Source organism: Nicotiana tabacum, chromosome 12 (assembly GCF_000715075.1).
Source record: "Nicotiana tabacum cultivar K326 chromosome 12, ASM71507v2, whole genome shotgun sequence".
NCBI classification, from domain to species: domain Eukaryota; kingdom Viridiplantae; phylum Streptophyta; class Magnoliopsida; order Solanales; family Solanaceae; genus Nicotiana; species Nicotiana tabacum.
In genome coordinates this window covers 53,579,382-53,600,514 of record NC_134091.1, presented here as the reverse complement: position 1 = coordinate 53,600,514, position 21,133 = coordinate 53,579,382, and the positions used below count along the sequence as shown (strand labels likewise).

Genomic DNA, 21,133 nt, shown 5'->3' with positions numbered 1-21,133 from the left:
GATCGAAAGATACTATAATCGAAGAACCAATCTTCGCCATTTTAAAATCGGGGACTTAGTGCTAAGGAAAGTCACCCCAACACCCGAAATCCAAATGAAGGAAAATTGGGTCCGAACTGGGAAGGACCATATCAGGTACTCGAAATCATCGGTAAGGGATCCTACAAGCTCGGTGTTATAAACGGCAAACAACTACCATGCAATTGGAACGTGTCGTACCTAAAACGATACTACTGCTAAGTTACGACCCTCCCATGTTCGTTTATATTTCGGAACTAACCCTTGCAGGAGTTCAGCCAGGAACAAGGATGGATTATTCAACACAGCCTTAGGCCTAAAAGCACGCATTGCACTCTTTTTTCCTTAGACCGTTTTTATCCCAAATGGGTTTTTCGGCAAGGTTTTTAATGAGGCAACCATTGATCGTGCTAACTTAGAACAATTCAACAGTATCCGAGGCCTCTTTACAATCAACCTCGAATACTGGGGGGAATTACCCTCAAATATATCAAGTAAGTTCGATTATCAAGTTTGATGCAAGAAAGTTACTTCATAACAACAGGGTTTCGATAGGAAAAATTGTAAGAGCCAAATGGTCAAAACGAACCATGCTCGTGTAGGTTGCTTGATCCCTAGTACAAAACATGAACACATGTAATATGACATAAAAAGAAACTTCTTCTTTGCCGATATCTTATGTATCAAAACCTATCCTCTATTTCATGATCTATTATGCAAACAGGCTCGAGGATCGTCCATTACCCCATTAATCGGGGACTGCCAACCGAAAAATCAACGAGGCCAAGCCCCACACAAAGCCTACGGACTACCTTCCTTCGAGTTCGAGCATTTACTCACTCGACTATTAAGCCTACGGGCTACCTTACTTTGAGTTCGAGTAAAGCAATCACTCGACCAATAAAAGCCTAAGGGCTACTATTACTTCGAGTTCGAGCAAAGCAGTCACTCGACTACTAAGCCTACGTGCTACCTTATTTCGAGTTCGAGCAAAACACTCACTTGACTAATAAAGCCTATGGGCTACCTTTCTTCGAGTTTGAGCAATCACTCACTCGACTATTAAGCCTACGAGCTACCTTACTTCGAGTTCGAGCAAAGCACTCACTCGACTAATAAAGCCTACGGGCTACCTTCCTTCGAGTTCGAGCAATCACTCACTCGATTACTAAGCCTACGAGCTACCTTACTTCGAGCTCGAGCAAAGCACTCACTGGACTAATAGATCCTACGGGCTACCTTTCTTCGAGTTTAAGCAATCACTCACTCGACTATTAAGCCTACGGGCTACCTTACTTCGAGTTCGAGCAAAGCACTCACTCGACTAATAAAGCCTACGGGCTACCTTACTTCGAGTTCGAGCAAAGCACTCACTCGACTAATAAAAGCCTAAGGGCTACTATTACTTCGAGTTCGAGCAAAGCACTCACTCGACTACTAAGCCTACGAGCTACTTTACTTCGAGTTTGAGCAAAATACTCACTCAACTAATAAAGCCTACGGGCTACCTTTCTTCGAGTTCGAGCAATCACTCACTCGACTATTAAGCCTACAGTCTACCTTACTTTGAGTTCGAGCAAAGCACTCACTCGACTAATAAAGCCTATGGGCTACCTTCCTTCAAGTTCGAGCAATCACTCACTCGACTAATAAAGCCTACGGGCTACCTTTCTTCGAGTTCGAGCAATCACTCACTCAACTATAAAGCCTGCGAGCTACCTTTCTTCGAGTTCAAGCAATCACTCACTTGAATACTAAGCCTAAGGGCTAACAATTATTCTGAGTTCGAGAAAAGCACTCACTCGGTTATAAAGACTACAAGGTCCGAATTCGATCAAAATGCCTAAAGCCTCGAATTTATGAAAACTTTCATAAGGCATGAATGAAATAAGATCTTCACAAGGCCGAAAAAAATAGAGACAAGTCGGGAAAGGAAAAGATCTTTATATATATACAAGAGTGTTTACAACGTCCGAAGTGTTTACAACGTCCGAACAGGACCCTACATAAAAAATAAATAAAAAACTCTAAGTCTACTGGTTATCTCCGGAGGTGGTCTCTTCTCCATCGGGCTCCTCCCCGCTCTCAGACCCACTCTCGCTCCTATCATCATCATCATCATCATCGTCATCATCGGAAGCCAAGGCTTCAGCATCGGCTTCGAGCTCTTTAGCCTTTTTTATCTCTTCGGTGAGATTGAAACCTCGAGCATGGATCTTCTCGAGGGTCACCCTGCGAGATTGGCATTTGGCAAGTTCAGCAACCCAATATGCTCGAGTTTTAGCTGTCTCGACTGCCTTTCTTACTTTTACCTAAGCAGCTTCAGCATCAGCCCGATAGACGGCCACGAATGCATCCGCATTGGCCTTTGCTTTTTTGGCGTCAGATTTGACCTTGGCAAGTTCGGAGGCCAACCGAGCCTCGACCTCCTCTATTTTTCTTGCTTGAACCGAGCTCTTCTCCTTTATGCTTTGAAGTTGGTTTTCAGCCGATGATAATTGGGCTGGAGTAGTTTCTTTTTCTCCTTCCATGCCATCTTTCCATCCCAAGGTCTCCGCCCTTATCATATCGACCTCCTCATGAAGCTTCCCAATCACCTCAAGCTTTTGCTGCAGCTGTGATATCGAAATATTAGCCGCCATTCCAGAATCGAGCCCATGGGTTTTTAAGATTATCATTACCTGCTCGGTCAGGTCGGTCTGTTCTTGATGAGCCTTGGCCAATTCAGCTCAGAGGTCCTTGATTTCTTCTTCCCTTTGCCCGAAGAGGAGTCTAATGGCATTCCTCTCCTCCGTGACCCGTCGGAGGTTGACCTCGTACCGACGCAGCTCAGATCGAGATCGAGAACATGCTTCTCGATGAACCGTTGCGGCCTACGAATAAAGAAGAAAAGAAGTTAGAAAAGAATAGCAAACATGAAAGGGGTATCAACGAAGGGAGTTATAGCTTACCCGATTCAGAACTTGTTGCACTTCATAGAAAAGGCTCGACACATCACTAGGGCCAACAACATCCTCGACACCAGTAAACAAATCACGGAAGGGGTCCTCCCCTTCATGAGACCGGTCTACCTCGAGGGCCCCCAAAGCTTGGGCTTCCCGAATCGCCCATTCGGAAAAAGTAGGGAGAGTGGGCGAGTCTCCGATTACTATTGTCCCAAGCGACTCGCTTGGGGCGTTCTCCTCAGTTCGGAAAGCTTCAGGACCGGACCCTTTGGATATACCCACCGTTTGTTGACTTCGGTGGGAAGCATCCTCGGTCTCTAATGATTTGGGGACTCTGCCCGAATCTTTCTCCGATATCCCCTCAGTTCGAGGCGGAGCTTCATAAACCACCATCGATCCAACTGCCTTTGGGGCATTGATAATTTTCTTCACTCGGGCCACCAGTACGGACCCGTCAACTTCTTCTTCTTCTTCTTCCCTCAGACGCTGAACAGATTCTTCGGTCAGAGGAATAATTTTCCTCTTCGGCTTACGAGCTGTCCTTGTCTTGGGTTTTGGATCCTCGGAAGTGGAGACCCTTTTTCTCTTATTGTCCTTCGTTGGTTTCGGAACCGGGGCTGAAGTCTCTTCCTCACCAGATGGGGGCCTCATGACCGCATCTTTGCCCAAGCTTACACACAAGAAAATTGGTTAAGTATATGAAAAACATTCTGTTTGAACCAACAAAGGCATGTGAAAGAGGCTTACCATGATTTTTGGCCTCCCATAGGCCCTTTAACAAATCACGCCATGAGCGCTCGGCGTATATAGAGGTCGAAGCCAGGGCCTGTACCCAGCTCTTAAGGTGAGGAATAACACCGGGAATCCAAGCAATCGCTATATCACAAAAAAAAGATATCGGTGAAAGAAACAAAGGAGCAAAGCAATTAAAGCTAACAATCGAAATACACATGCGCTTCATGTTCCACTCCTCAGGGAATGACATCTGCTCGGCCGAGATCAGATCGGAGGTCTTCACTCGAACGAACCTGCCCATCCAACCCCGGTCCTTGTCCTCGTCTATGTTCGAGAAGAGCACTTTGTTAGCCCGGCGTTAGAGTTTTATTATCCCACCTCGATAGAGGCGGGGGCTGTACAGTCTGATAAGATGGTCGAGGGTGAAAGGCATCCCCTCGATCTTGTTCACAAAAAAACGGATCAGAATAACGATCCGCCAAAATGAAGGATGGATTTGGCCTAGGATTATTTGGTATTGGCGGTAAAAATAGATAATAACAGGGTCGAGAGGGCCCAATGTGAAAGGGTAAGTATACACACTTAAAAACCCTTTCACATAAGTAGTAATATCTTTTTCGGGAGCCAGGATTATCACTTCTATTTTCTCCCAGTTACAATCTTTTCTCATCTGCTCGAGATGTCCCTTAGTTATCGAGCACATATACCTCGATACTAGTTCACATCGACCAGGAACCGACTAGGCTTTATCGACCTTAAAATCGGAGGTAAGAACATATGCCCCGGGAACAGACTCCTCAGGCCGTGGTTCCACCGGTGTTTTGACGGCGACAGACTGTGAAGAAGAAGTCTTTTCTTTGTGAGGAACAATTTTTGATGTTTTCGCCATTTTGGATTTAAAGATCGAAAAAGGAAGGAGATAACAAAGATCTGATGTTTTAAAGAAAGATTTTGCAGTAAAAATCGCAGAAGAAAGATTTTACAGTGAAAAATTATAGATTTACAGATGAACTCAGAAGATGCAAGAAAGAACTTTAGAAAATTTGGAGATTAGAGATGTAAAAGTGATAAATGGTAAAGAAAAGAGCTATTTATAGATTGAGCAATGTAGGTTCAGTATCAATAGTGGCCGACCATCGTCTGACACGCATTAAATGCCTTGGTAAACTAAACCGATGGGACAGCTATCACGTACGTCATGATCGAGCTCAATGCAAATGCCAGTATATATCTAATCGTACCGTTGGAAAATCATATCGTTTCTCGCTACATCCTTCCCGAAAAACGAGGGGACTATCTGTATACAGTCAAAATCGAGTTCGGCCTTCGAACGACTGGTCGAGATGGGAACATAATGGATCGAAGAGCGTCTTCATAATATCGTGATGAGATCCGAAGCCAGGTTGTAGAGCTTCAAATTTCAGGGACCGATCAATACCGAGCTCGAATCCAAAATCGAACTATGGTGCGAAGCGACGTTATCGAGCTTAAAAGTCAAATACCGACCAATACTGAGCCCGAATTAATACCGGGCCCCGAGTCAAAATCGAGCTCGAGTCAATATCGAGCTCGAGTCAAAATCGAGCTCGGGTCAATATCGAGCTCATAGACAAGAGCCGTTACAACCGCACTAAGAAAGGAAATCTCGGCGGAAACTAGGGAAAAACTGATTTATCATGAGTTTCCCACTATGTATTTTTAATTATATCCAAAGTAGGATCCCTCCACTATAAGAGAGATGACTATTATTCCTGTAAAGGGAATCTATTAAGTGATTCATACACTGTAACTAAAATACTATTGATACATTCCTATATTGGAAGATTATCCTTTGGAGCTTCATACATCATTTTATCTTGCTTGTTCATAAATCATCCTCTTTTCAACTTTGCTTATTTTCCATCATTTACAGTTCCTTTATGATTCATGTCAAGTTATACCACATATTTTTAGAACTACATACAAATTCAACTCTATCTGTTTTTGGGTAAATATGTAGTTATTAAGAATTTGAGTTATAGTATCTAGGTAAATTTCAACGATGTATATCTTATCTTATTTATAGAAAAATAGAAAATTTAATATCCAAATCGAGACTGAAGTAAAGAAATGTTCTAGCCCAAATCCACAATATGAGCCGTGACTCGTGAGAGAATTTTCTACCGGATACCGATATTAGCCGGTCCGTCCTAAACGCAGACAATAACCGGACCGTCAATTTCCAGTCAACATGTCAAATAAACAAAAAAAAGAAAAAAGCTTCTTTCTAGTTAAACTACGCAAAAAGCGGAAAAAGCCCTCTTAGTTTTCAAAATTTAAATGAACCCTCTCGGATAAGACACAGCGCTCTCTCTCTCTCTCCATTTTTTCAGACTCAAAAACCTCTATACATTTACTCAGGTGAAGTTAAAATTTGCACTATTTATGTTTACTACTTTGTATAATTTCTTTGAATGTATTCTTTATAAGTTAATTAGTTTCTTAAAGTTTTATTTCTTACTGAAATATTGCAGTTCTTTAAAGAGTTGTTTAGATTAAGGGGTTTATTTTAGTGTTGGAATTGTGAAATGGTGTTATTTTGTTGCCTGGACAGATAAATTAGGTTGTTTAATTTAGTGTGTATTGGGGTATTTTCTTGTGGAATTTTAGTTTTCTCTTGCTGTAGAGATTTAGGAATTTAGGGTTTTTTTTCTTGATTTACCGAGGAGGTAAAAATGGTTGATGAAGTAAAAAATGTAATCTTCTTTTGACATAGTTGTTACTTTCTCTGCTATTGAGAGTTTCTGTTGATGTTGGGGTTTGAGAATAATTACCTTTTTTGAGTATTTTGAGTTGTTAAACGAAAGAGGTTAATTTATTGTCAAAATAGTGAAATGGGTTGTGTTTTGTTGAACTGACAGAGAAATTGGTGTTTTTGCAGTGTAAATTTTGGTTCTTTCTGCTCTAAAGGTTTTGGAATTAGGGTTTTGGTTGATTGGTCAAGGAATGCCTCCTCTTTTGGAGTATTTTGAGTTGTTTGAGTATTTTGAGTTTTTTAAAGAAAGAGAGAAACTTATTCTTAAATGGGTCGTGTTTTGTTGATTGACAGAGAAATTATAAATATCTGATGGTGCAAAGTGGGGTTTTTGCAGATGAAATTTAATTCTCTTTGCTGTATTTGGAATTAGGGCCAAGGAGGAAGAAATGGTTGGTGAAGATGTAGGAAATAGTGGTGGTGATAGTGTTGTGCTGGATTTATTGGCTGAAAATGCTCTAACTGTAAGGAAATTGAAGGGCCGCCCATTGAATGTCGAGAATGGTGATATGAACCCTTCAGGGTCATCAGGTGATGTTTGCCGGACTTACAAGAGGCGGAAGCGTACCAAAGTAGTAGAAGATGGCAAGGTTCCGGCTTGTCAAAATACTTACAAGGTCTGGTGATCTTTTACATGAACTCTTAAGATGACTTTATATCTTCTATTTGTTACATTTCCTCATGCCACCTTTGAGATTTGTGGACCTCGATTTTTCTTTTTTGAATGCCTCATGTGCGTCTTCTGGCTTGTTTTTCTTGTGATTCTTTAAAGTTTGCTTCCTTCTTGTTTCCAATTTGTCCTTTTGTATCAAACATCACTTTTTCTTCATGCTTTCTACAATTTCGGCGTGTAAAGATGTTCTGTATGAATATCATATGATAAAATTTTAGAATTGATTACTCTGAGTTATGCTGTCTGTCTATTTGGAATTTGTGTCGATACAGACTTTATTTGAAAGAAATGTTATATAAAGTAGAAAATGCACGCTAATGTGCCAGTTGGGTTAGTAGCGATGTACAAAATGTGATTTCTCTTGGGTAGCTGCAAGAGCTATTAGGTGTCTAGTGCTCCACCCTGGTTTCAAGTGATATGCTCCACCGAAGGATCAACTGCTCAGCATTGTCAAAGGCGAAAAGAATAGAAAAGGCCAAGGTCTATTGACGTTTCAAGTGCAAAGCTCAATCAAAGCTCGGTATTAGTGCTGATATGTGAATCAAGAAAAGATGAAAAAATATATGACACAAGAAAAAACAACTATATATACAACTATGATTATATTGATAGAGAAATTAATAAATTGTGATTAAGTGGATTTATGAAGCAAAAACCATGTTAATCAAGTTGAAACACTATATCAAAGTTTAGTTCAGATGCAAAGATGCAATTTCAAGTTTTCTTACTCCAAAATTCTGATTTCCCATTATAAAGTATTCACCTATTTTTTTTTTTTTTTTTTTTTGACAATTATCTTTATATATATACTATTATTAACCTCTTTCTTTTGAAGAGCTCTCATGAGCCTAGTGAATTATCCTGATTTTTCAAAAAAAAAACTATTGGTTTGGTGGTTTTTGCGTAGATGGCCTCGGTATTTCACTGCCTGTACGCCTTGCTTCAAGGCTTAAATTGCGCCCTTGACAACTTTGCAGTTACTCTTAAGTGATGCACTTCCTATTAAGAAATCTCGTCCTTTAAGTACTTGGTGGTGGTTCTCTTCTTGTTTCTTCCTCTTCCCTGTTTTTCTTTTTCCTTTTGCACTATATTTTCCTTTTTCTTTGTTACTACAACTGGTTTGCTTGATCTTATGCAGTCAATGAATGAACCACTAGATACAACTCTTAACAAAAGTTCCTGCACACAAGCTAGTGTAGCTCATTTGAGACCACATGGTCTTCTGAATGATTTCAGTTATCAGCCTGTTAGAAATTGGAAGGGTGCTGTTCTGAAGCAGATGTTTCAATCACTAGAGAGTGATGGTGGTTTAAAAGAGTGTATTCAAGAGGCACTTGCATCACATTCAGAAGCCAGTTGTGCTGTTGAAACTAAGGTAGTGCTATTGCACGTAGCTGGATAACCTAATATGCAGTAGTGAATCACTGTTTTCTTTGTTGTTAACTGTTCTTTGATAGCTAGTTGCTTGTTTCTTTAGGAATCTGGAAAGTGTTGTGATTATGGGAACAGACATTCTCTGCCATCAAAGTTTGTATCTCAAAATGGAGCAAAGGCAGTGTCTAATGGATCAGTGGATGAGCCAAAAAGATACACAGTGACAGAGATCTGTCAGCAGATGTTTCTGGATGTTGTCAAATCAGAAAAATTTGCTCAATTATGTGATGTGCTTTTTAAAAATTTTGAAGGAATGAAGGTTGACAAATTTTTTGATGTCAGTCATATTCACTCAAGGATGAAAGATGGATCTTATGAGGGCTCATCCCTCCTTTTTCAAACAGATATTCAACAGGTACTATTTTGTATCTTCTATTTATGCTTTGAATTCAGGAAAATAGTCATGCTTGGATTTAGCTAACAATCTAGCAAGAATCTATCAAGTTCATGCAATATGATTTTCCTGTAATGTACTTAATCCATCTTTCATCCTCTCTGCTTAGTTTCTTATTTTCTGCGTCTGATAAGATGAACACCTCTTAGCTTTAAGATGCATTTATTCCTTATCTGCTTTACCCTGTGCATCTGGTGAGTTTTATGAATCTTCATGTTACATTATGAAAAGGAGCGAATTGGTTATGTTTTGACTTCTTGGTATGGTAGTTGGTTGGGTTAGAACACTATTCCCAACTTCACTGCAATTTTTCATGGTCAAGAACCCACATGTCTCAATTCCTAGATATTCTTGAAAGATTGATATGATCTGTTATTTATTCCATATAATCGCGCTGTTATGCAGGAACTTTGTGCACATAGGAGACACACTTAATGAACTTTTTTTAAAAATTTAAAATTTCAAATATTTTCAAGTAATTCCACTGACCAAACCACACACACAAAAAAAAACTATTCAATCAAAATTGGTAGTCCCTATTCTGTTTGTACTGACCTCATGGGGCTACAAGCATTACAAGATTCACGAGACACATGTTAACATCATTCCGCTAGTTATCATGTTTATCGTTACATTCCCAGCTTATATTTTTCTCTTCCATTTAATAAGATAGCAATGAAGAAAACTCAATGTAAGTAATCTTTCATAACATAATTTATAAAAAAAATATAAAAAAAAATATATAAGAAAATTTTCTTTAACTTGTTATATTGATAGATCTGTGCATAAATAGAATAAACAGTCAACTTACATATGGGCACACCACCGATGGAGAAATTTTATAATGGGTGAGACAGTGTGAAGGATTTTCAATAAAATGATAAGTGTAATGTGGGACCAATTATGACGGGAAAAAATATATGACCCATTATCCCTTCTTTCCCCTCTCTTCACCAATCACCCAACTTCCCAAATTCAATTTTGGCCAGTGAATTGGCCGCTAATTGAAACCGCAGCTCATTACAATAATGGAAGCATCTGAATTGGCTGGTTGTGCATCTTGTTACAATAACCGATGCATCCCAAATGGGGATTGCAGAAACTTTTCCTATCATGGGATTGCCTATCTTGAATGTAGTTTTGATAGTAGAACATATATAGTCTTACTCAAAGATATTGAAAGCAAATTGTAATTGTTAGATTCCGAGTAGTCTTCCTTTATTGTTACGTCTGCTGTTTCAGAAAAGAGAAAAAGTCTCTCCCCTGTCTGCCATTCTTGGACCAATAACTCTTCAAGATGTTCCTCATTCACAACCCATCTTTTCAATTCCGCTTATATCCAATTTGTTTCCAATGTTTTTAATTATACCACCCTCTGTTTACTCTCCCAATTTTTTTCCATTTTCACTATCAATATTTTCAACTCCTTGCAAATGCTTGTATTTTCTAAATGTTTTGACATTTCATTACCCAACCAAAATAGAGAGAGGAAGGGAGAAAATATGATGATAGAGTTGTGGATTAAACAGTGGCATCCCCATTTCTACTGTGAACTTGGGGCTGGGGTTGGATTGGGATTTAGGGCTTGTTCTGATGAATGAAGAGAGAGAAAAGATAGAATAGCGGAAGGGAGGGGCTGTCCAGGAGTGTGAGCTGTGGAGAGGGGATAAATTGAGCGGCCAAGGGTAAGGAGAGAAGGAGAAAGTGAAAGAGCAAGGGATAAGGAATTTATGGTCCTACAGTTTACACTTCTCATGAAATGAGAACCTCACACAACTAATAATACTTGTGTCTCACACCAAAATACATTTCTCCTCCTACTGAGCCATAAAGTGAAGTTGTAAAAAGCTGCCGAGGTATCAGTACTGAATTGAGATTGAGTAGCTTTACCTGATGATAAATCTTAATTACTGGGATACCTTATTAGATATCCCTCTTGAGTCTTGAACCCAAGAAGACCGTTTTCATTACAAATCCTAGTAACCTCCTGCTCACTGTTGTATAAAACTTGCATCTGCATTCTGTTCTGATCAATATGGCACTGTTTATCAGAAAGTGCTTTTTGTATCTCTTGGAATGATTTGTCTTTGGTGTGAAATTCTCTCCTAGGTGCAACATAAACATCTCTGAAGGATAAATTCACAAGGTGTGAGTTCTTTGTTTTGGTAAGATTGATGATGTATGGGAATGTCTTCTCCTGAAAGTAATGATTGATATTTTCTGGCATGGGAGACTGGGGATATTAGGATTATGCCATACTAACTGTAGAAGGTTCAACTAAGTTTTCCGGTTTTGATCTGTTAGGTTCTTTGCTTAGTAATTGCTATGTATCATCGATAGAGTATTGCATGATTGCATGCTATTGTGGTTGTCTAAAATAGGTGCTTTATGGTTGCATACTTGGTCAATAGCTTTGGTTTTTGTCTGTGAAAATACTGTCAATGCTTTCAGTGAAATGAGTTGTCATTTAAATGGGACCCTTCGATTAGTAAAATGGTCTAAAGTTCAATGTAATAAGGAGGGAAAGAGCTTTAGCTTATGTGTATATTTGGATTGCTGAATAATACATGTGAGTGATGAAAGCTATGTTTGATTTTAGCGGTTAAATCATGTCTTGTTTCGGGAATTGGGTCTTCGTAGGCTGAGGAGACAGTTTTTACGAGGAAAGAGGACTTGAACATTCTTGACAAGAGAAGATTTCGCAGTTCTCTAATCTAGGAAACTAAGCTGTCTTACTGCTGCTCAACTAATAAGGGAAGGGGTCCTAGTGTGTTCTCCCTGCCTTAATTTACATGACGTCTTGACCTGTGTTGATTGTCTACATACTTATATTTAAGTAGATTATTGTATGATTTTTAATGATAACAGATGGAAAGTGTGAAAGTAGGGTATTTTCTTTAATGTATGTGTACTAGTGTAATGGCTTATTGCTGATCAAGACTGAGTTTTGGTGAATGGGAACTTTTGCGTTTTTATAAAGGAGTTAAACTCAGATCTGATGGGTTCGAGTACCCCGAGGGAGGTGCCAGATCGACTTCTAGTTGTACTGGATCTTATCTTTTTTACGGTATCTCTATAATACGGAAAAATCTGGGTCTTGGTGTTTTACCTATCCTTTTTGCTCGAGTACCTTTAGCTCTCTTGTCTTAGTGATTCTTTCTCTTTTCTAGGTTATTTTCCGAGTTATAAAAAGGCAATTTTTTCATTTGCCAATGAATTGGGTGTAGTAGCTCAGCTCCATTTCGTTCCTTCTAGAGTTCTTACTTCCTTCAAATTACTTGAAAAGATTGATAAAAGAGATTCATTGCATGAAATCCTATATAGTTCAATATCATTGCAGTGCTGCTTGTACCTGCATTATTTAGTACGTGAAGATGATAGATTTTGGCCCCAACTCAATGCCAAAAGCTTGTTCATGGCTTGAGAATTGTCCAAGACAATATAGGAGACATCTCAACCAATATGGGACACTGGACACTTAACACCATCTCCCCTCACCCACCCCACCTGCACGACCAGGAGTGGTCATTTTGGAAGCATGGACAACATAACATAGTTGCCCAACATTGGGTAAACCAAGAAAATGAAACTTGCGCCGAAGCCAACTGCAAAAGGAAATAATAAGCAAATGTTGAAGTTAATCAAGAATCATTTTACAACACTTCATTCATGAAGGGACTGTCTTACGTGTACTAGTTACTTGTTCACCCGTAATAGTTTTAACTCCCTGCTTTTGACTAATGCTTCTTAGTCAGTATTCAATATTATCATTTTAACTACGCCATGAGCGTCACAACCAGATTTAAGACAATTATACGAACCACAATCCTATCGTGGATTCTTTGTACAATTTATCTTTATACCAGAACTGTAGTTATACTTCAAAGCCTAGACAGTTTTATAGGCTTTGCTCAGCCATTGTGATAGTTGTCAGACTCTGGGATTTGAGTTATGTCTAATTAAATTTTATTGCACTTCTGAATTGGTTAATCTTTTCGAGGTAGTATATTATATAATACCTTAGGGTCGACTTTTTCTTGTGGAGATATCCGATCCTGCAGAAGTTCTACTCGAAGTTTAACTTTAGGAACCTTCTAATTCAGCCATATGATGAAGTACTGTCTAAATATGATGCTTTTGTAAATTGTAATAGTTACCTTCAGCAAATCAGCCCACATAAAATCACACATTCGACGGTTTGCGAATTTCTTAGTTGGTGAAGATATGCCACTGTTGGAATGCCCTTGCTAAAATTAGATTATTTGATTCATAGTTTGTATTGTCAGATCAGTAGCTTTATCTTGGAGCTGTGATATTTGATCAGGGTAATTCATAGTCAATCTGTTTTAAATGATGTATTTGCAACTGATATTTTGGTAGCTCTGCAATCTTGTTGATAAGGATATACTGCTTTTGATACACAGGTACTAAAACTATATTAGTGAATCCATGATTTGTGTTGGCATTTCAGTACTGATATATTTGTGGGTATGTGATACTCTTAGTTGGCAGGACTAATCCTTTGTGGATATACCATGCTAATTTCATAAATCAGTTTCGATATAAGGTTGATGATATTGGGTACTATAGCAAATTCTTGGTTGGTGATGATAAAATTGATTAGTAATTAATTGAGCCAACATCAAAAATGATTATGTTGGGAGCTGTAGCAGATTCTTAGGAAAAGAGAGCATGTCACCATGGATGCACCCGTGGCAGAACTTGTATGATGACTTGATAGTTTCTGATGGATATGATTTATCTGTACTGATATAACTTGATCTGTGACATTTGTAAAATACAAATTTTGGTAAGACACTACGAAACAGCTAATTATTATTAATTTTTTTTTTTTGCTACATTTTTATTTTATAAAGTTCAACAGTTAATATATGGTCCTACAAGAGCGTGGTTCTGCCTTTCATCTGAGGCCACAAATTGATGATGAAGCATTTCTTAATAGTTGATGATACTTCTGAAAATATTGTCTGATCACTGGTCAATAATGTAATTAAGCAATGGATGGTTTGGATGACTAATGTGGGACTTGAATTTGCATGGATTGTCCTTTTTTTATGTGCCGAAGATAGTCATCCCTTCTAATTCGTGTATCTTTATCCTGAATTATTTGCAGATGTGGACAAAGCTTCATGAAGTTGGCAGTGAAATGATTTCTCTTTCAAGGAGCCTTTCAGACATATCAAGGGCTTCTTTCCAAGCTCAGGTATATGATTTCTCGCTAACTCTTGGTTCATTGAGTTGCTTCTTTCTTTTGCATACACTGCTGGTAAAACTGACTGATTTTAACCTTTTACCTCTTTAGGTGAGCTGTTCAACGCGTGGAATTACTGAGGATGGAAAAGATGAGGCAAGTCTTTTTACTGTCATGCTTTAGTGTTTCTGTTTTGAGTGGTAGATTATTCTGTGAGGTCATTTTGGTTGCTCTTCAGTCAGCTGCTTGGAGGAGAAACTGCGTTTGAAAACTGTGCCTGAAAATTTCAAATTCCTTATTGTTCTGTTAGCGTAAAATTTCTCACTCAGTGTAATACCTCCCAATTTCGGAATTTGGTTGTGGCACGTACCTGCCAGCCACCAAGTACTTGCAGTTATTCCAGATTTCTTGGGGAACCATTCAGGCAAACAATGTTACAAAGCTCTTAAAAGTGGTGTTGCAAGCCCTTTGTGGGGACATATAGGTACCGACCAAATATAATGCTCACTCACCGAAATGGTGTGGTCTTGTAGTCAAAATGAAGTGGGTGCATACCTTGGAGACTAGGGGTCAAATCCCAGCAGTGACAAAAAACACTAGGTGATTCATTGCCATACGTGTCTAAGCTTTGGTGCTGAGTTGCCCGGTACATATGTTGGTGGGAGATAGTAGATAGCGGCGGAATAGTCGAGTTGTGCATAAGCTGGTTTGGACACTACCGTTGTTAAAATTAAAAAGCTCATATATACTTATTTTGCTTTTGGTTTCAGTCCTTTGAGGTCCACATCCTTGGAATTATTCACTTAGTTTAAATATGAAATTATAATTAAAAAATCTTGCTTTTGTCAAGACAGTGCTGCAATTTTGATAAAATTGACTGAAGTAAAATTCACCAAAATTCCAAGGCATTGCATCGGTCGTATCTTTAATTCTTTTTACAACTTGAAACTGATTTGTATGTTTTAACATATTATAAACTTCAGGTTACTATATTTTCTTTTCTTTTCGATGTTGACAGTTGGTTGCTAAAATGGAACAAGCAGAGATCTCTGGTGTAAATAAAAGGTGTGCTTGCCAATGTTGTGGGGAGAAGGCGGATGGTAGAGATAGTTTAGCTTGTGATTCATGTGAGGAGATTTACCACGTCTGCTGTGTTGAGCCTACTGTGAAAGAAATTCCACTAAAAAGTTGGTATTGTGCCAAATGTACTGCAAAGGGAATTGAATCACCGCATGACAACTGTGTAGTATGCGAAAGACTCAGCGCCTCTAGATCAGTGATAATTGAAGATGGGGTTGAAGAATCTACAACTGAAGACATGCTTCTGGAATTGGAGGAAAGCTTAAATGGTTTAGTGGATGATGAACTTAAACTATGTAAAGGAGTTGAGGATCTGCCCTGTTGCAACATATGTAGAGCTGAGGTGGGAAGTAATGGAAACTATAAAATATGTGGCCATTCCTTCTGCCCTCACAAATTTTACCATGAGAGGTGCTTGACTAGAAAGCAGTTGGATACTTATGGCTCCTGCTGGTACTGTCCGTCGTGTCTGTGTAGAGCTTGCCTTAAAGATTGTGATGATGACAAAATTGTACTTTGTGACGGCTGTGATCACGCTTATCATATTTTCTGCATGCAGCCACCACGCACTTCAATTCCTAGAGGGAAATGGTTTTGCAGAAAATGTGACATGCAGATACAGCGTATACGCAAAGCAAAAAGGACATATGAGACTAAGCAAAATGAATTGAAAAAGAGAACTGAACAATGTGGAAGATTAGGTGTACCAAAAGGAAAGGATGAGGAAGCTTTAAACAAATCTGGAGGTGTGGAAATGCTTCTAAATGCTGCCAAAACTCTGAACTATCAGGAGGATTTAGCTTCTTTTGGATCGAAGGACCAATAGAACTTAGATTATGCATGAGTAGCTCTGTAGACGACGGATGTTGTTCCAGAGTAGTCAGTGCTACATGACCTGGTTGCTGGATCTTTGTGGAGTGTAACAATGACACAAGTCTTGAACTGACTCTCAGATTTTGGTAGCATAGAATTTCTTGTCTAACTGATAGTCCTAACAGCCATGCCTGAACTGTTTCAGCTTGTATTTTTGGTACATATTCTTTCTGGGATAATCAGCAACTGATGTTCCATGTGTTGTAAAATGAGAGGAGCATAAGGATTAGCCTGTTTTCCGAATATCAAAGGGAAGTAATCTGTCGTGATCTGTTGTATAAGCCATTGCTGCATTGACTGTATCAAGTTAAATTTCTTAGCATTAACTTGGCTTGTTCTATATTTAAGTGAAAGTGCGGATATATCAGCCTTTTTATGTTGATGTTTCACTGATCTTCATGTCACAAGGTGTTCAGATTGGCAGTGTAGTTCTTCATTTGAAGCCTTTTGTGAAAATGCATGTTACAAGTAATCCTTCAATTAACTCCAAAGTAAAACAAAAAAGAAAAAAGGTACAGTTGGTTATCAAAAAAGAACAAAGGTACAGTTAATGAACCATCACCATTCTAAAACAAACTCCTCCAGTGGCAAGGATCTTTGAAATGCACTTGTAAATGTAATAATGTCAGTTTGATTTGCTCAACAGAAAGTTACTAATCTGAATTCTTTTTACTAAAAACAGAACAACGAAGTAACTCTAGATTAGAGGTCAAAAGACTACATAGCAGCACATCTGTAGTGAAGGTATACATTTCAGTGGGGGGCATCGAGTTTTATCTTTGTAAACAAGCTTCTGACTTCTCTCCTCGCTGAGAAGCGCACACAGAAAATTCTTGCTGTTGCTGCACCAGTATTTTAAGCAACAATGACTCGAAGTCATATGTGCGGGTCAAGCCCATCATTATGGAAGCAGTACATGTTCCCTAGCCTCCAGTGTTTTACCGCTACATTTTCAAACCTTCAACCGCTCTCAGATTTGTCTACTACAGCAAAACGGTTTTGGTTCATGCTCAAACCTGATGTCTGTAACTGTTTTCTCCTCTGAATATGATGCAAGGCCGCTTGTCGGTCATTACGCACCTCAGCAGAATCCGGCTGCAAAACAAGTCTGATTCACTTAGGTGCATAAATAATAGACTTAACACGTGAGCATCAAATACAGAGGCAGTGACATGCTTAGCACAATATTCCAATGAACATTTCAGAACTAGGATCTGACAGAAGTTAGCATGATAAATAGAGTTTCGCACTTGCTAAAATCTCAGAAGACAGTTTGCTCTCCAGATACAAAGGAAATGCTGACATTGGGGTATTGCATATAAAGCAGAGAATATGCATTTATTCATGAAGCCTCAAAAGAAACATCTCCAGTGAAAGAGGATCCCTAGAGGCAGCAGGTATGAATGTTATAAATATATCTAAGCTATACCTTGATGGCTAGTGCTTTGTCTAAGCTTTCGATAGCACTGTCAGGCTCACCATAATTCAGCTGTGCTCTACCAAGGGTGATCCACGCCTGCAACAAACAGAGGAACTAGTAATAAGGACTAGAATAAAAGGCAATGTCTTGACTGTTTCCTAAGAATCAGAATGCTGTTAATCGCTTTTCAGTCAAAGCTTCTTATTCCAAAAGCTGTAAATAGTTTTGATGTAAGAAATGTAAGAGAAAAGGAGCCTGTGACTTTCACTTGATCGTGCCATATAACTCTAAGCTTAATTATGCATGCAAGTAAGACCAGGAAACTCAGAAGTGCAAAGCTGCTTCGACCTGCATGAGGTAGCTTGTCTTGGTAATTTATTACCAAGTGAAGACAAAGAAGCATCACATTCTCATAGTCTAGGGGACAGATGCAGGAAGAGGTAGAACAGACGAGGAAGTAATGTGCATGTCGGGTGAATAACTAAAGCTGAAAGTCAGGGGACATTTGTATATCAAAACTAGCACATGACGCTCATAGCTAGTTAAAATTCGACAAATTATTCTTTAAGTATTGAAACTGAACAGAGCACAGATAAAAATCAGTGTTCCATTTTTCATAAGGATCATACGATATAGGCAAAGGTGGTGTGGGTTCCAATTACTATAGTGCACTGTGAGTTGATTTTGCATCCCTAAAGCAGGTAAATTTGCAAAAGGTGAAGCAATAGCAGAAAACGAATGACAACAATTTCACACACCTCAGCCCAGCTTGGTTCCAATCCAGTTGCACCTGCTCAAAAAGGAAGCAGGTTATATATGTGTCATGAGATTATATCATCAAAAGTTATTTTATATACAAATGCAGATCACTGACTTAAAGGGCATTAGTTACAATCCAAGTAGGCTAGAAACCCAACTTCGAATATCGCTATGCCAGATATAGATTTACAACGGGAAAGATGTGGAGAAGAAAATTAGCTCATGCTACCGAAAAGGAAAACAGAAGATAGACTTAGTCGTAATCTAGGTTCCCATTGGCTGGTATTAAGATGATTTGAAACGATATATTTGTGTGATTAATCCATAACTTTAAAGATGTGTCAAAAAGTTGGCATTAAGGAACTTCAGAGCCTAAAAGTAGGTCCAGTAACCTTTCATGAGATATAACATTGAAAATAAATCCATTAAAATTTAAAAGAATGTCTACAAATTGGCATTATCCCACTCAGAATAACTTGCTCAGAAAACAAGGAGAATCAATTTGAGAATAATGCAAGAAGTGTCAAAACATACGAGTAGCAGCTTTTAGCGCATTCCATGTTTCTCCAAGTTCAAGCAAAATTTGAGCCTTCTGTTCATGCAGAATTGCACGATCTGGCATCAAAAGTATTGCAGCTTCCCACTTCCCAAGTGCTTCACGATATTTCCCATCCTTAAAAAAATTACAATAAAAATAAGAATAAAAGGCTTAACCCTAGTTGAGGGATCATGCTGCCGGAAATGATATCAGCAATTAATTAAGTGTTGGAAACCACTTATTCAGTGCAGAGGCTATTTTTACGACTTCCTTTCAACTTTAGGGCCACCATGCAATAAACTTAGCATTGCGTTTAGCCTCAGTACAACCTTACCTCCACTCAAGAATCTGTAAGAATTGCTTTCTGCAGTGGATTTTCCATTGTACTTAGACTTGCCTTTAAGTGCTAATGCAAAATATAGTACACATCCAGGTCACTTCATACTCAACTTACCATTGCTAGTTTCAAGACTCAACTCTTCACTTCAATTCACCTTCTAACTATAAGCTTACTGTCGTGTTGAAGCTCACTTTTAAGTGGCGCAATATAACTATTCTGCAAATAACCTTGTTTTTCACATGGCAAGACAGTTATTACAACAACAACAAACCCAGTATAATCTCACAAGTGGGGTCTGGAAGGTTAGTGTCAAGTGTGTATGTTTGACCTCCAACTCACAACTTCAAACTTAACGTTATACTGATGCAATCACCTTTTAAGTGTTTTTTTAAGGTAATGGGAGGTTATCAAAATCCAGGGTCAGGGCATGCCCCTCAACAAGGACTTACATTGTATCTATAAAATGTCCAGCAAAATGGAATGTTCACAGCAGGAGTTCAATAGACAGACACTCCAATTATGTCCAGCAATCAGACGAAACAAAAACCTCCTTAAAACTAACAACATGCCCTGCCTTACCCCCTGGAGTTCCTGAGAAAATATAGAGTTACAATTGCTAAAAGAGAGAAAGAGGGAGAGACAAAGAAATAGAGTCAAAGGGAGTAAAGAGAGGGGATGATAATGCACCCAAGGGTGTAGCTTAGCAGTTGAGGAGCTAACGAAGACCATGCGATACCATCTGAGGCAAAAAGCTTGGAGATTTCTTTCCATTTTGCCTAAATCCTGGTGGGCAGATTTAATCATTACATGTACTAGCGGGAGAGGGTGCATCTAAATTGGCCCAAACACCACCATGATCAAAAGGGGATGAGAATACCTATTGAATTCTTAAATATTCAAGTATGTTAAACGACGACAACTTAGAAATATTGGAATAACTAATACTCCATTAGAATAATACTAGATAAAACCTCATCTCTAACATTAAAATAATCTTCATTTTGTTTCCAACTAATAGACAGAGATAACTAAAATCAACTGATAACCATATCATCCAGCTGCAATTTGCTAAATCTAATCCCAACCAACAATTTTCAACTTTCACATTAACACACATAATAGTATTCAACAAAGACGCTCACATAATAGAAATAACAAGTTCAGCTATACGCACTGAATAAACTAAAAAAAGAAAAAGAAAAGAAAGGTGAAGGAGGTCGGTCACCCAAGTAAAGAAATACCTCAGCAAGCTTATTTCCTAGTTCTTGAAAGGATTCCACAAGCTTTATTGTATCATCATCTCCATTAGTATGAGAAATTAAGTTACTCTCCGACACGGCTTCGACAGTGAAATCGTGAGTAGGATTTTCAACTTCGAAAGGGAGGTTTTGGGAAAGAGGGGTAATGGGTCTCTTATTATTAGGTTTCTTTTCGCTCTGATTTTTCCATGTCATCTTCATCATCTTCTTTCTCTAGTCTTAAGTGAAGTTGATTCTCTGTTTTGCTTGCCGCAGAAGAAGAAGAAGAAGAAGAAGCGAATTAAGCAATTTAAAGGAAGGTAATCAAAGTGACACGATTGGAAAAAATGACATAAAGTCTGGATTTTTGGTCCATTTATCCAACACTTTCAAGGAATCAGCTGTTGCATAACAATATCTCAGAAGCAAGGTGTCCACTGAAATGCCCAATATAGCCCCTGATAGTCGGTAAGCTAACATGAAATAATTTCACTAAAAAATTATACTTAAAAACTACTCTCGTCATTAACTTAATTGAATTTCTCATTCTAGTAATAGAGTCATTACAATTTTTTGTTGTCACTTTAAATTAGTTAAATTTTACCTATATTAACTTTAAAGCCACAGAATTTTATTGATAACAGGAAAATTATCTTGATGGGCAGGTTTTGATATTATTG

The 21,133-nt window shown here is 38.5% G+C and overlaps 2 protein-coding genes across 4 annotated transcripts; one reads left to right on the top strand and one right to left on the bottom strand.

Moving 5' to 3' along the window:
* Positions 1-5,976: 5,976 nt before the first annotated feature.
* Positions 5,977-16,480, top strand: LOC107810514 (PHD finger protein EHD3). Of its 3 annotated transcripts, none has more exons than XM_016635303.2 (7): positions 5,977-6,098; positions 6,830-7,109; positions 8,304-8,540; positions 8,643-8,954; positions 14,128-14,217; positions 14,317-14,361; positions 15,224-16,480. In XM_016635303.2, exons 2-7 carry the CDS (start codon positions 6,882-6,884, stop codon positions 16,109-16,111), a joined length of 1,800 nt encoding a protein of 599 aa, XP_016490789.2. In that variant the 5' UTR covers positions 5,977-6,098; positions 6,830-6,881; the 3' UTR covers positions 16,112-16,480. The 3 variants fall into 3 exon arrangements, with proteins under 3 accessions (XP_016490789.2, XP_016490791.2, XP_016490790.2); XM_016635305.2 differs by having other exon boundaries at positions 5,979-6,098; positions 6,866-7,109; XM_016635304.2 differs by having other exon boundaries at positions 5,982-6,098; positions 6,619-7,109.
* A 242-nt stretch (positions 16,481-16,722) lies between these two features.
* LOC107810516 (uncharacterized) lies at positions 16,723-20,817 on the bottom strand. Its single transcript, XM_016635306.2, has 5 exons — positions 20,457-20,817; positions 18,872-19,010; positions 18,337-18,368; positions 17,588-17,674; positions 16,723-17,253 (listed from the first exon to the last, which is right to left on the bottom strand). Exons 1-5 carry the CDS (start codon positions 20,676-20,678, stop codon positions 17,119-17,121), a joined length of 615 nt encoding a protein of 204 aa, XP_016490792.1. The 5' UTR covers positions 20,679-20,817; the 3' UTR covers positions 16,723-17,118.
* Positions 20,818-21,133: the final 316 nt, after the last annotated feature.